General features: G+C 38.9%; 1 protein-coding gene across 1 annotated transcript; it reads right to left on the bottom strand.

Annotated features, from left to right (window-relative positions):
• Positions 1 to 203: 203 nt before the first annotated feature.
• Positions 204 to 893, bottom strand: LOC138889408 (uncharacterized). Its single transcript, XM_070172713.1, has one exon. It carries the CDS (start codon positions 891 to 893, stop codon positions 204 to 206), a length of 690 nt encoding a protein of 229 aa, XP_070028814.1.
• Between the last annotated feature and the right edge of the window lie 14041 nt (positions 894 to 14934).

Below are 14934 nucleotides of genomic sequence, written 5' to 3'. Positions count from 1 at the left end.
GTCCCGGCATGTATCTCTTCGAGCAGTTTGGAAGCTTCCTTGGCGTCAATGCACCGTAATAATCCTAGGTCTGGAGTCCTTTTGTATAGAATTCCTCCACTTTGGAAGAAATGGTTGGATAACCTTCGGAGTGTGCCTTTCTTAGTATGATTTGTCTGCTCCTTGTATTCTCTTTTTACCAAGTATTCCTTGATATCATGGAATCAAGGATTCCCATCCGTTTCTTCTTTAACATGAGCGCAATAGGCTGGCTGATTATGGATTCTTACTAGAATAGGGTCGATAAAATTCGTATCCGGGTGCTGTATCATGGAAGACAAAGTGTCCAATGCGTCTTCGAACTCATTCTGGATTCTCGGAACATGTTTGAACTCTATCTTTGTGAACCTCTTCATCAACTCTTGCACATGATACAAGTACGGTAGTATTTTTGTATTATTTGTAGCCCACTCTCCTAGAATCTGATGTACCAGAAATGTTGAATCACCAATTGCCAGTAATTCTTGGATATTTATGTCAATGACCAAATTGAGCCCCAAAATGCAAGCCTCATATTCTACCATATTGTTGGTGCACAAAAATATGAGTTTTGCGGTTACCGAGTAATGCTGAGTTGTCTCTGATACCAAAATGGCTCCAATATCCACTCCTTTGAAGTTTGCGGCCCCATCGAAGAACATTCTCCAACCGTCATAAGTTTCAGTGATATCATCTCCTACAAATAATACTTCTTCATCGGGAAAATATGTTTTCAATGGTTCGTATTCTCCTCCTACAGGATTTTCTGCAAGATGATCTACTAATGCCTGTCCCTTGACCGCCTTCTTAGTTACAAAGACAATTTCAAATTCACGCAACAGTATCTGCCATTTTTCTAGTTTCCCTATAGGCATGGGTTTTTAGAAAATGTATTTTAGAGGATCCATCGATATGAGATATGTAGCGTAGGCACATAAGTAGTGCCTCAATTTCTGAGCTATCCACGTCAGAGCGTAGCAGGTGCGTTCCGGCAAAGAATAATGTGCTTCATAGGGTGTGAACTTCGTATTCAGATAGTATATGGCATGCTATTTTCTCCCTATCTCGGCGTGTTGTCCCAAGACACAACCGAAAGCCTCATCTAGTACGGACAAATAGAGTAGCAGAGGTCTCCCAGGTTTTGGCGGGACTAGGTTTGGTGGTGTGGACAAATATTCCTTGATTTTGTCAAAAGCTTTCTGGCAGTCTTCAGTCCAACTTATTGCAGCATCCTTCTTTAACATTTTGAAAATCGTCTCACAGATCACCATCGATCGTGCCATGAGGCGGCTGATGTAATTGAGACGCCTCAAGAAGCTCATCACATCCTTCTTGTTGTTTGGCCATAGAAAATCCTGGATAGCCTTGACGTTTGACGGGTCTAGCTCAATTTCTCGGCGGCTGACGATGAATCCTAACAAATTTCCAGTAGGGACTTGAAAGGCACATGTTGAGGGATTTAGTTTCAAATTATACCTTCGAAGTCGATAAAAGAATTTCCTCAAGTCTGTTATGTGATTTGCACCCTTATTGGGTTTGATGATGACGTCGTCCACATACACTTCTATTTATTGTGTATCATGTCATGACTCTCATATAAGTGGCCCAAGCATTCTTTAGACCAAATGGAATCATTTTATAGCAATACACTCTCTATGGCGTAATAAAGTCTATCTTCTCGGCATCTTCTTCATCCATCCAGATCTGCTGATATCCCGCAAAGTAATCTACAAAGGATTGGAGTTCATTCTTGGCATAGTTGTCAATCAGTATGTGTATATTGGATAAGGGAAATCATCTTTGGGACTTGCTTTGTTTAAATCCCGATAGTCGACACATACTTTGGCCTTCCTATATTTCTTCGGAACTGGCACGATGTTAGCCAATCAGGTAGGATATTCAACTACTCTAAGAACTTTAGCTTTGATCTTCTTGGTGACTTCCTCTTTGATTTTCAGACTCATATCTGCCTTGAACTTTCTGAGCTTCTTCTTTACAAGAGGACACATCGGATTGATGGGTAGTTTATGAGCCACTATAGACGTGCTCAAACCAGTCATATCATCAAAAAACCATGCAAAAATATCTTCATACTCTTTCAGGAAACGGGTGTATTCTTTTTTCTCTGATGGTGATAGGTGAATGCTTATGCGAGTTTTTTTGACTGTTTCAGACTCTCCCAGATTGACTATCTCGGTTTTGTCCGGATTAGACTTAGGCTTGTTCTCAAAATTTTCCACTTCTCTGACAATTTCTTCAGGTATTATATCTTCTTCTTCTTTTATTTTATCTGAATCACTATCCTTATGTTGCATTGTCTCATTACATGTCACAATTGTTGGTTCATCAGGATAATTAATAATAATGTTATAGAGAAATGTAAATGATAATAATGAATACTAAAATAGCATTGAATTAAATAAATCTTGAAATATTAAAACAAGTACGGCTCGATGACTCGAGCAATTATTTCAAAACAAAATGCGTTCAAAACAAAATACTGAAAATGTCTTAAATGCTTAAAATTGCTTTTAAAAATCAATCGTGCTAATTCCCAGGCTACCCAGGAACTCGACGGGCTCGGGACAGTGCAACGGTCCAGTTCTTGAGAATAGCTCTTTTTCCCACTGTATAAATTGTAAGGTCTTCCTCCTCCTCCTCCTCAACTGTTGCACTACAATCCATGTCTTCATCATCTAGAAATAGGTTCCTAAGGCCAGCTAAAGCTTCATCTTCTTCAGATCCCCTTATCATGTCAGTTTGTTGAAATGTCTGGTGCAAATGCGGTGTTGGATGTTCAACAGGGTAATAAGGACCACGCCATAGCAACAACCAATCATTATTATCCTGCCAGGTGTATTGATATCCAAGTCCAAAATTCGTACCATGGGGCTTTGACTATACCGGCTTGGTAATCCCTTAGAGATTCTTACCGAGACCCTTGTCGGGTTCATACCCTATCGATAACAATGTGCTTTCAATCTTGTTACTCCACAATTTGTATTTCGCAATTGCATTGACGTGCTCGATATGATAGTACGTTTCTTCACCCAACTTCCTTCTATTCTCGACAACCAGAATAGTCTGATTGGTGTAAATAGGATTGATTCCCTCCCCATGGATGATTACTTCCTAATGATTCCATTCAAAATTTATGGCCAAGTGTAGAGCGGCGGCTACGGCCCTAGCAGCATGTATCAAAGGTCATCCCAACAGCAGATTGTACGTGGCAGATATGTCCAATACTTCAACGTCAAATCAAGTTGGGCTCATCTACAAGCAGAGCTTGATTTCCCTAATCGTGTCCTTTTGGGACCCATCGAATGCTTTCACGTTCATAGTTCCTACTCATATCTCCTGCAGACCTTTACCCTACCTCTTCAAAGTAGTCAATGTACAAATGTTGAGACTTGAATCCCTATCTATCAGGATCCTGGTGATAAATTTGTCCTCAAACGGCACTGTGATATGTAGCGCCCTATTGTGATTCAGTCTTTAAAGTGGTAGCTCATCTTCGTGAAAAGTGATCTTGTGGCTTTCCAACACTTGTCCTACCATGTTGTCCATTTCTCTGCTAGTGATGTTGTTGGGTACGTAGGCTTTGTTCAACACTTTAATCAATGCGTACCTATCTGCCTCAGAATTCTTTCTCCAAAGATCATCCGGGCCAGTTTCAATGATAGGTGGCTTGGGAGCGGCTTCTTTTCTTGTTCCTCCTAAATGCTCGGGCGTCTAAACCCTACCACTTCTAGTCATGCCTTGTGTTGTACCAGTTTCCTCAATTTTCCCTTTTCCTTTCCTTCTCGCCTCTGAAATATAGTCCCAAGGTATGGCATTGGACTTAAAGGACGGTGTAGGTGCTACTGTCACAGTGAAGGGTGTGGTTACTTCCACCTCAAACGGAGTTGGCGTAGCTGAGGGCATTGTTACTTCAACCTCAAATGGGGTTGGTACGGTTACTTCAACATAAATTGGTGACTGAATCTGCACCACAATAGGTGTAAGAATGACTGGAGGTATTTTAGGTTCATCCCCTTCACTAATGAGCCCGATTGATCCTTCTGGATCCCATTATTCATTAGTTTCTATCACATTTACCTCATCACCCCTGTGAACGCGGAGAGGATTGTTGAGGACATTAGGTGTGGCCTCTTATGCTTGTATAACCTTGGTGTCAATCATTGTCTGGATCTTATCCTTTAAAGTCTGATATTCATCGATAGTATGACCTTTTATGCCTGAGTGGTAGGCACATGTCTTGTTTGGATTGACCTACTGAGAGGAGTTTTCCATGGCAATGGCAGGAATGAGAGTGACATACCCGACAAAATTTAGTCTCTCATACAACTGGTCAATGGGTTCAGCAATAGGAGTGTATTGTCCGGGCAGTCTACGTTCGAAATTTGGTTTGGATTATTGGTAATTTTGGCGGGCTGGTGATGAGTGGCAGTATGTTGGATGAGTGTTATAAGTATGGTAAGTGGTGGCGGGTTGTTAGTCACTGGGAGGTGAAGGCTGATATGTGGGTGGTTTTGTTTGGTATGTGAGGGGAGACTTTGGACATTGGGCTACCATCTCTGCCCCTAATTTCTTCTTATAAGAAATACCACCCGACTGCAAGGCTTTGTTTGTAGCCTGGAGTGCCTCAATATTTACTACTATTTTGCTTTTAATTCTCACTTCTATTCTTTCTCCCAATTTGATGATGTCGGAAAATTTATGGTTTTTAATAACCATTAACCTCTCGTAATATTGCGGATCCTGAGCTCAGACAAGGAACTTATTCATCTGTTCTTCTTCCAGTGCTAACCTTACTTTTGCAACTTCTATTCTCCACCGAGTAGCATCCTCGTGAAAAGTTTTTATTGGCTTCTTTTTATGATTCTGAATATAGAAGACGTCTGGCGCATTTTCTGTATTGAACCTGAACCAATCCATAAAATCTGATGCCATGCTTACCCAGTTAACCTATTTCTTCGGGTTTTGATTGATGTACCAGGATAGGGCGTCTCCAATGAGGCTCCTCATGAACAACTTCATTCGGATTCTTTAATCTTTACCAACCCCTACGAACTTGTCACAATATGTTCTCAAGTGTACCTTCGGATCACCTGTCCCATCGAACATTTTGAACTTAGGAGATTTGTAACCCTTTGGTAGTTCTATGTTTGGCTAAATACACAAATCCTCAAAATTGAAACCTCTGATGCCTTTATCGTCTTTAACACCTTGGACTCGACTAGTCTTAAGCTTCTCTGCTATGTTCTTAATGAGCAGGTCCTTCTCGGTGGACTCTGTTGTGTACAGGGTCTGTTCTAGAGTGTGGGGTAAGGTTTCCACGTATATAGGGTTGATTTGATGTTATCTAGGAATTTGGGCATAGTGGTGGTCGTTAGTTGATTTTTGGGTATTAGGGGTAGGTTGTGGTGCGTTCTGAGGAGTGTGGTAGGTGGTGGTTTGTGGATACTGGGTCGAATGGTGATGATGTTGTGGAAGGGTTGGTATTGGCGAAGGATTAGGATTTTGAGGAGGTGTGGCATACTAATGAGGTGCGGGAGGATTTTGTTGGTTTTGTGTCTTTTGGGGAGGTACTGGGTTTTGGGTGTTTTGTTGGTTGACGTCGGGGACGTCAGGGTAAGGGAAAGATTTGCCAAGATTCAGACCTACTCAAGTTCCCCTTGTAACTCCAATATCTTCTGTTCTAAACGTAAAACCAAGTTATTCTGTGTCGGAGTTCTCCGACCATCCGAAGTCTCGACATTCTCTGCATGCGTAGAGTTGTCTTTCCATTTTGGCTTTTCCCTTAATTTTAGGATCATTTAGAGGAAGAGGAGTTGGAGGACCTATAGATTTGGTACGATATGCTGATGATGTCAGTATGCACAAACCAACCTTTGGGGATGGGAATAAACAAAGAAAATAAGAAAGTAAAGAAGGTAAACAAGTCAATAAGGAGTATTAAAGGGATACTTGAGGTATTTAAACACATATTGCGGGGTTATAAATTCGCGTCCTAGTTTGGGGACATCATTGTGCCTGAGGTAGGCCTAAGAGATATACAGATTTGGAGAAAATCAATGCCAATAACTGCATCATTTCATTAATATGATAAATGAACCAAATCTTTACTAAAACGACAATAATTATAAAGAGTCACTAATGGCATTTGCCGTATTACAACCAAAGTCTAAAACAAGTCTAGAAAACAAGTAAAATATCGTTCCTAATCTATTTGGTCCTAGAGGGACCTTCTCCATGTTTGGCCTTCTTGTCTCCATCAATCAGATTCCCCAGGTCGCGCATGTCCAGCAGCAGATACGCCCTTGCTAGATGCCCTTCTTTGTTGAACTCTGCATTCTGTCAGTTCGAGATCCTTTCCTCATCTTTCCCTAATGTTCTATCAACCCCTGCTATAAATATTCCAACATCTCTGTTGATTTAGAAGTGATTTCTTTCCACTCGTTGATTGCTTCCATGCCCACTTTATGTTGTTCCAAATGCTTGGCTTCGTATTCGAAAACCCTTTTGCGCAACATCCTGTATTTGACTTGTGCTTCAGCAGCGTCATCTATAACCCTATTTTTCAGATTAATTTGTGGCTTGACATCTCCTGCTATATCATCTACCATCCATGATTGATAGATGTACACATGGTCGGCATGATACCGATCTAGCTTGATGGTATCTTTTTCCACAATGATCTGCTGATGCCACATATGCTATGCCTCGAACTTGAATGGAATGGCGTTCCCCTGGAAGTCTGCTTTGTTCCAGCTTGCCTCATAACCCTGATAAGGTCATAAAGATAGATCCCCATCAATCCAATTAGCACTAGATGAGGAACATCTCTTGACCTGATGATGAATTCACTGCTAGGGAACCACTCAAACATCCAATGTACCTAGTCATCAGTCAAATTATTAAAGAAATGTGCCCAACTCACAGTGTTTTCTAGTTGTGCAAACGTATTTAGGATAAAAGTTATTCTCTTCGGATGGTGATAGGCTATGTGGTCATTCCATGGTCGTCGTAGAAGTTTTTGACATTATTCTCCTCTCTAAAGGTTTTCCAACAACCATATTTGCAGCAACAAATTGCATCCCTCGAAATGCCTATACTCTTTTTTGCAACGGTATAAATCCCGGTACATCTCAACCAAAATCATAGCGACAACAGTATAAGTTTTCCCCTCAATCCCCTCCATTAAGGTCTTAGTGACTATAGCTAAGAGAGTGTAGGTCCTTTCTCCCTGTATTGGAAATACCAGCATCCCCAGAAAATAGAAAATGAATACAAAAACTCGGCGGTGAGTCCAACCCAAAGAAATGATGACAAACTTATCATGATAAAGGCGATATGACTTGTTGTTCCCATAATGCTCATAAAGGAAATCGAATGGTATATAAGACTTCTTCAGACAGACTAGCTCATCATTTTCAAGAAACCTCGAGAAGTGTGGTTTTCTGGTACCAACAAACCAGGGCTATCCCATGGGAGCCCTTCGAAGCCTCCTATTTCTTCTAAAAGGGGAGTCATTTCTATGTCACCAAAATGGAAGAAGGCTCTTTTCTCATCCCAAAACATGGTGGCGGCCTCAATTAATGCATTGTTTGGCTGAATGTCTAACAAGGAGGGTAAATTTACTAAGACTCTTTCCACATGATTTTTGTCACTTGGTGAGAGATTTTCCTACCAATCCAGCAACAAAGGTGGGATATTTTGAACCATGCCGAACTTGGGGACTTAGTGCCTCATTTCTGCAAAACAAATAGAGTTGGCCATTTCCCCCTCCGGATTTGGCTATTTACATGTTAATGATCAACATATTGGCATGTTTCCTCTAATTACATGAGTATATAGAGTGATACAGATAAAGTTTGAATAAAATACAACTGTTTTGAAGCTAAATAAATAGTAATGATAGAGTGTAAGGGAACTTCAGGGCTGCGGACGCCATGTAGATATACCTCAAGTCTCCACAAGTAGCTGAATCTGAGTAGTATCACTACTTGCCGCTAGGATCAACTCCGATATCTTCACAAGAAGTTCAGAAGTGTTATATGAGTACAACCGATCCCATGTATTCTATAAGTACCGAGCCTAACCTCGACAAAGTAGTGACGAGGCTATGGCAAGTCACTCACAAATAACATGTACGAGATAATAACAATAGATAAACAGGGATAAAAATAAAACAACAACTTATACAAACGGACCCGAAGGTGATCTACCATAGAGCCCAAAATAATAAAGTCTCAAGCCTCATATCACAACACCAAGGATAACTCAACAATCGCAAACAATTACAACATATCAAATCCGTAGTGGCGCGTAACCTGATCCCACCATATCATCAACTGTTCATATCATAATCCATCCTTATTCCTTCATATCATTTCAATACTATTCAATTTAGTTGTGGCATGCAACCCGCTCCCAAATAATCTTCAATTCATCAACATAAACAATTCAACAACAATATTTACAAAACTTCAACATCAAGAAGGTGAACGTACAAGTCAGTAGAGAACCACAGAATAATCGGAAAAATAATATTTTAGATTGTATCAAATAATATAAGAACAATAAAATAGATAAAACATGTGACAATTTAAATATTTCGTTAAAGTAATTAAAAACATGTAACAAACAAGCAGAAATCATGTGAGGAATGAACAAATTAAAGTAAAGTAGCAGTTAAATGACAAGTAACAAATATAATATGGAAGTCAAGTAAAAACACGTAACAATTAAAACGTATAACAAGAAATATCATGGAATAATCGAAAACATGGAAATAAATATCCAAATCCCGCAGGCTAAATCCCATGGCGGAGTATATACACTTGTCACTTCGCATATATGATATTTTCCCACATAATTCACATAACAATTAATTCAACAAGTCATAATTCCCTCAAGTAATGTTAGATACATCACTTACCTCACTCAGTAACAAAATCAATGCTCAATCACGATTTTTCCGGTAGAATTAGCCTCCAAACCTATCAAATCTATTCAAATATAGTTCAAATAATTCAAAATAGGCTTTATAAACTACCCACGAGTGAAAAAGATTTAATATTTAATGATTTTGGAAAAAGTCAACAAAAGTCAACCCCGAGCTCGCTTGGTCAAAACTCGAGTGTAAGGACCCGATAGGTTATTTTGAGCATTTTCACTCCCCTTGGTAGTTTGAGGGCACGAGTATCTCTGTATAATGTATTATAACTTGTGTGAATCATCGGATTTCGTTTTCAGGTTATTCAAAAGTGATTTGGAAAAATGAATTTCATGTTTGAAGCTTTAAGATGGAAGAGTTGACCAAGTTTGACTTTTGAGTATTTGATCTCGGAATGGAGTTTGTATGGTTCCCTTAGGTCTGGATGGAGATTTTGGACTCGGGTGTATGCCCGGATTGGCATTTGGATATTTCTAGAAGGTATCAGCACTATTTGGCAAAAGTTGAAATTTTAATGGTTTGGAAAGTTCATAAGTTTGACCGGGAGTTGACTTTGATGAAATCGGGTTTGAATTATTTTTCTGGGGTTTAAAATAGCTTTGTTATTTTATTTGGGACTTGTGTGCAAAATTCGAGTTCATACCGAGTTGATTTGATAAGGTTCGACACGAGTTTTGAAAGTTGAATCAGTCAAAGTTCATTAAGTTCAATTTGATGTGCGATTCGTGGTTTTGATGTTGTTATTTGTAAGGCCTCGAGTAAGCCCATGTTATGTTATGGAACTTGTTGGTATGTTCGGATGGGATTTCTTATGAAAACACGAGCTTGCCACTGAACTCGTATTTAAAAATATGCACTATCTCCTTCATTATAAGGTCAAATGGAGTGATTCAAAAGCCTAACTTGATTGGAATTTCATAAGAAATCCATTGGAGGCATCAAAAGATACTTTTAGGATCATTTGGCTTAGGAAACGAGGCAGAACAACTAGGCATACATATTTAATATCGAGGGTCTTCATTTGGTCATATTTGGAACTATGGAATCGGATTGGACCGATTGCTTAGGCGAGTTTCACCATGTGGATTGGGTAAGTGTTCCCTACTCAATTTTAATTTTATGTCATGAATCTATCTTTGTTTTTGGCATTTTATTGAGGGTTTCAAGAGAGATATTGGGGGGGTTTTGGCCTAAAGTTTGATAGAGTGAATTTTTAAGTTTTGAACATCTATTTGGGGTCGGAATTGAATGATTGTAGTATGAACTGACTCGTAATTGAATGGGTTATCGGATTTATAAGTTTCGTCGGGTTTCGAGGTGCGGGCCTAGGTTTGACCTTTTGGTCTATTTTGAGATTTTGATTGAAGATTCGACCTTTATCATTTAGAATTATTTCCTTTGGCTTTATTTGATGTATTTGAGTTGCTTTTGCCTAGTTTTGAGCCGTTCAGAGGTCGGTACATGCGAGATGACATTTTTAGACTATCGTTTGGCTTGCTCGGTATTGGATTTGGCTTGTTCGAGGTAAGTAACACTTCTAAAATGTAGCTGAGAGTATGAAATCCCGAATTACGTGTTATGTGTTGTTGTTGAGGTGACGAGTATGCTAGGTGACAGGCATGTGAGAATGCACCGTATGAATTATGATTTAGTTGATTCCATGGAACTGTGTAGCTATCTTATTTGAACATTTTGTTGTACTTTATGTGTTAGAGCACTTGAGCTATAATTTATGCTAGAAATCATGTTTAGGCTATATGTTGGTACTATTGGGACCCACCGTGGTCATTCTTTGTTGTTGAGTTATTTGCCTAGTTGCAGTTATGTACTTAGTTGCATTCATCATTATATATTATATCTATGTCACTATTATTGTATATTATCACATCTCATATCATTGATTAGGGCTGCTTAGCATGAGTGTTGTGAGGCTGAGACTTTGGAAAGATTGACGAGTGAGTGGGGCCGAGGGCCTATTGTGAGTGATATTTATGGGATCGGGCTACACGCCACAATAGGTTTTGTTGATTCATGGCAGGATTGTCTTATTAAAGCGCTTGGGCTGGATCGACCTTGCGATGGATTTGCCCTATATACAGTAATGAGTGATTAAATGTGAGTTTCTGTTAATTTTGGACTGGATCTGCCGTGTACAGTGTATTGAGTGATTGAGTGTTCTATGTGTTGATGTGATGATCCTAAAGGTCATCTTTTGTTTTAGAAGTCAAATCTGCGTCCCGAGGCCTTGAAAACCTCTTTTTGTCTCACCTCAATTTGCGTGTGCAGTCCGGGCGCGTTTTCGGAAATTTGCACGCTGCAACAGTATTATATGATTGGGATCAGGTTGAACGCTGCAACAAGAGAGAATAAAAGTGAATATTGATTCTTATGGGAATGAGAGTAAAAGCACGAAGGGTGATGTCGTGCACTTGTTACTATTTTCCTTATTCTTACTGATATGAAGTTATGGTGTTCTTTATTCTTCTTTACTAAAATTCGGTTAGTACTTGATATTCTCCGCAGCATGTTCCCCCTTCCCATCTTTAACTATTAGTTTATGTTATCATTTTTTATCGTATATGATTTAACGACACAGATTTATTTGGTGGTCTTGTCCTAGCCTCTTCACTACTTCGCCGAGGTTAGGCTCGACACTTACCAGCACATACGGTCGGTTATGTTAATACTACACTCTTCATTGTGTGAAGATCCCGGTGCTGGAGAATTTGGACCACAGTGAGGTTGCTGCCTTCAGTCCAGCGGAGACCCGAGGTAGTCCTGCAAACATTTGTAGGCCTTAGCGTCCCCTTATATCTTATTTCCTTATGTTCTTACTTGTTTCAGAGATAGACATGTATTTTTCTTTGTTCATATCCTATTTGTAGTATTCTTAGATAGTCCGTGTCATTGTGACACCAGTTCTGGGTGGAGTTTTATTTTGGGTTGCGTACCAGTATTAAGTTAATTTATTAGATTTCATCTTTCGCATCTATTTTATTATTATTCCGTTGTTGATCATATGTTAATTTTTAATTGTTAAAAGGCTATGGAAAAAGGGTAATAAAATTTGTAACTCTCAGCTTGCCTAGCTTTCATGAGTAAGTGCCATCACGACTCCCGAGGGTGGAAAATCTGGGTCGTAATAGTCGAGCATGGTGAATGAGAATACGAGACAGTGAGATTAAGTACTCTGAGAGTCTGAGTACATGAATTCATCACTGAGATGCATTGCATTTGACATGCGTACTTGAGATACAGGCATAGAAGTGCATTTCCTCACGCTACCCATTTTTGGTGACATTTGTGATTTGACCTGCATATTGACACGTAGGAATAGAGATGTACTTTCCTTATGCTATATGAGAAATGAAAACAGCCTAGTTATTGTTGATAGGTTTTCAGAAAATCACAGTTTTCAAACTTACTCAAGTGTTTTTCGTGTTTTCTGTGAAGGATTTGGGATATACTATAATACTTGAAAATCATGCCTATTTTCCATAACTTTGAATGAGTTGAGCATCTTATCTCTGAGTTATCTTCTTGTAACATTTTTATTATACTGTTATCAACCGTGGCTGGTTATTGGAGTTGGACTCTGGCCCTTGTCCCAGCTCGTCACTACTTTCAACCTAAGGTTAGGTTTGTTACTTATTGAGTACATAGGGTCGGTTGTACTCATACTACACTTCTGCACCTTGCATGCAGATGTTGGATGCTGATGATATTGCGTACGGCACAAGCTGAGTTTGAAAATGTACGTACATTCTAGTTATGGTTATCACTTGTCCTTGGTAGCATTATATTCGTATTCTGTTCATTTACATTTCAAATAGATGTTATAATTATTTCAATCTAATCTTGTAAAAATCTAAATCTTAGAAGCTCATGATTTGTACTACCAGTCCTTGGAAATTCTTTGAATAATAGTTCAGTTGTATTGTCATTTCTTCTCTTAATAAACATCATTTGCTCTGGTTTATTGTTAACTGGCTTACCTAGCGAGTTTGATTATGTGCCATCACGGCTAGTAGGATTTTGAGTCATGGCATGGAGATTCGGACAAAAATTACCCATTCACCCCTAAGCTTGGTTATGTGTTTTATTTCGAAATCTAACCTCAATTTGAAGCGTAAATCTCAATTTCTCAAAATCTCCAATTATTACCTTAATCAATAATTTCTACCGTAAAACATCCTAGATGAAAGGTTAAAATTAGTGGGTGTTTATGGAAATGTAGTAAAAATAAGTTAAATTTTACTAACCAATGAAGTTGAGATGAAAAACCTCTTCAAAACCGCCTCTACGCCGAGCTCAGACTTGAAAATGGTGAAAAATGATGAATATCCCGACTTTTGGAATGTTTAATAGTTGGAATCAGGTGATCTTGCGCCCCGTTTGCCCTTTTGATGCTTCACACATGTGTTTTTATGATTTTACAATGTTCGGGGTTGGTTTGATTCGTTCCAAAAACATTTCGGGTTGATTTAGTCCATTTTGTTCTTGACTTCGAAGTTTATGTTAGAAATATTGACCAAACATTGAATTTTGTGAAAACGACCCGGGAACGGTGTTTTAATGGATTCGATAGCTTCGTATCGCAATTTTGGACTTGGGAGTATGCCCGGAATCGAATTCGGAAGTTCGTAGGTTGATTTGTGTTATTTTGCCGAAAATTGGCAATTTGAGGTTTAGAAGTTTGACCGTAGTTTGACTTTTAGATATATCTGTTAAGCTATTTAGGACTTGTGTGCAAATTTTGGTATCATTTGGAATTGAGTTGATATGATTTAGATGCTTAGTTGTAAATCTAGAAGTTCTTGAAATTTACTTTGAAATTCATGTGTTTTGGTGTCCGATTCGTAGTTCTAGACGTTATTTTTGTGTTCTGATCATGTAAGCGAGTTTGTATGATATATTTCGACTTTTGTGGATGTTTGGTTTGGAGCCCTGAGGGATCGGATGAGTTTCGAACATGTCTCGGAATATTTTGGACTGAAAAACAGAATCTGGTGTGTTGGTTCCTCTGGTGTCGCATTTATGAACACCAGGGTCACAATTGCGACCTTAGAAGGGGATCACAGTTATCACAATTGGGATTCCTCGGTCGCATTTGAGATGTTGAATTGGGGCAGGTCTAGGTTCGCATTTGTGACAACTTTGTAACTTTTCCGAGGGGAATAAGGTTTTGCATTTGTGAACCCATTTTTGCATTTACGATAAATTCCCTAAGTATGTCAGTGCCGCAATTGCGAGCTTTTCTTCGCAATTGTGAACCCGTGTCACAATTGCGACAATTGCAATTGTACAAAAGGTTAGAAAATTCGGGATTTAGTCTCACTTCTCTCATTTTAGAACCCAAGACTCTATAGGAGGCAATTTAGCGAGGGGATTTTCATCTACAAACACTGGATATGTAATTCTAATCAATTTCCAACTATATTTCATGATTATATCTTAGATTTAACATCAAATTTATGTGAATCAAAGAAGAAACATTGGGAAATTTTGGCAAGTTTTTGAAAAATCAAATTGACTTTTGAGGGTCAATTTGGCCTCGGATTTTGAATCTAATAATATATATGGACTCGTTGGGTTAAGTAGTTGGAATCTGCCCTTGGACCCAGGTTTTGATAGGATGGGCCCCGAGTTAAGTTTTGTTGACTTTGTTAAGTGTATAAAGATCATAGCTTTATCTATTATAATTGTTTCCCCTTGCATTGTTTGATGATATTAATTTAAAATTTGGTTAGATTTGAGCTGTATGGAGGCGAATTTTAGGGAAAAAGCTATTTTCGAGGGTTGAATTGGCCTAGTTGAGTTAAGTATCTTGCCTAACTTTAGGTGGGGGAAATACCCCTCTTGATTGTGTTATTCCAGTTATTTGAAAGTCGTGTACGCAAGGTGACGAGTGGGGTATACGGGTTATATGTGGCATTTGACCAGTTTAGGTTATT

This window comes from Nicotiana sylvestris, chromosome 4, assembly GCF_000393655.2.
Source record: "Nicotiana sylvestris chromosome 4, ASM39365v2, whole genome shotgun sequence".
In the NCBI taxonomy this organism is placed as follows: domain Eukaryota; kingdom Viridiplantae; phylum Streptophyta; class Magnoliopsida; order Solanales; family Solanaceae; genus Nicotiana; species Nicotiana sylvestris.
This window is presented reverse-complemented; position numbering and strand designations above follow the sequence as displayed.

What these genes read in the sequence shown, in the direction of transcription:
- LOC138889408 (XM_070172713.1), bottom strand. Translation starts at nt 893, where the DNA reads ATGCCTATAGGGAAACTAGAAAAATGGCAGATACTGTTGCGTGAATTT.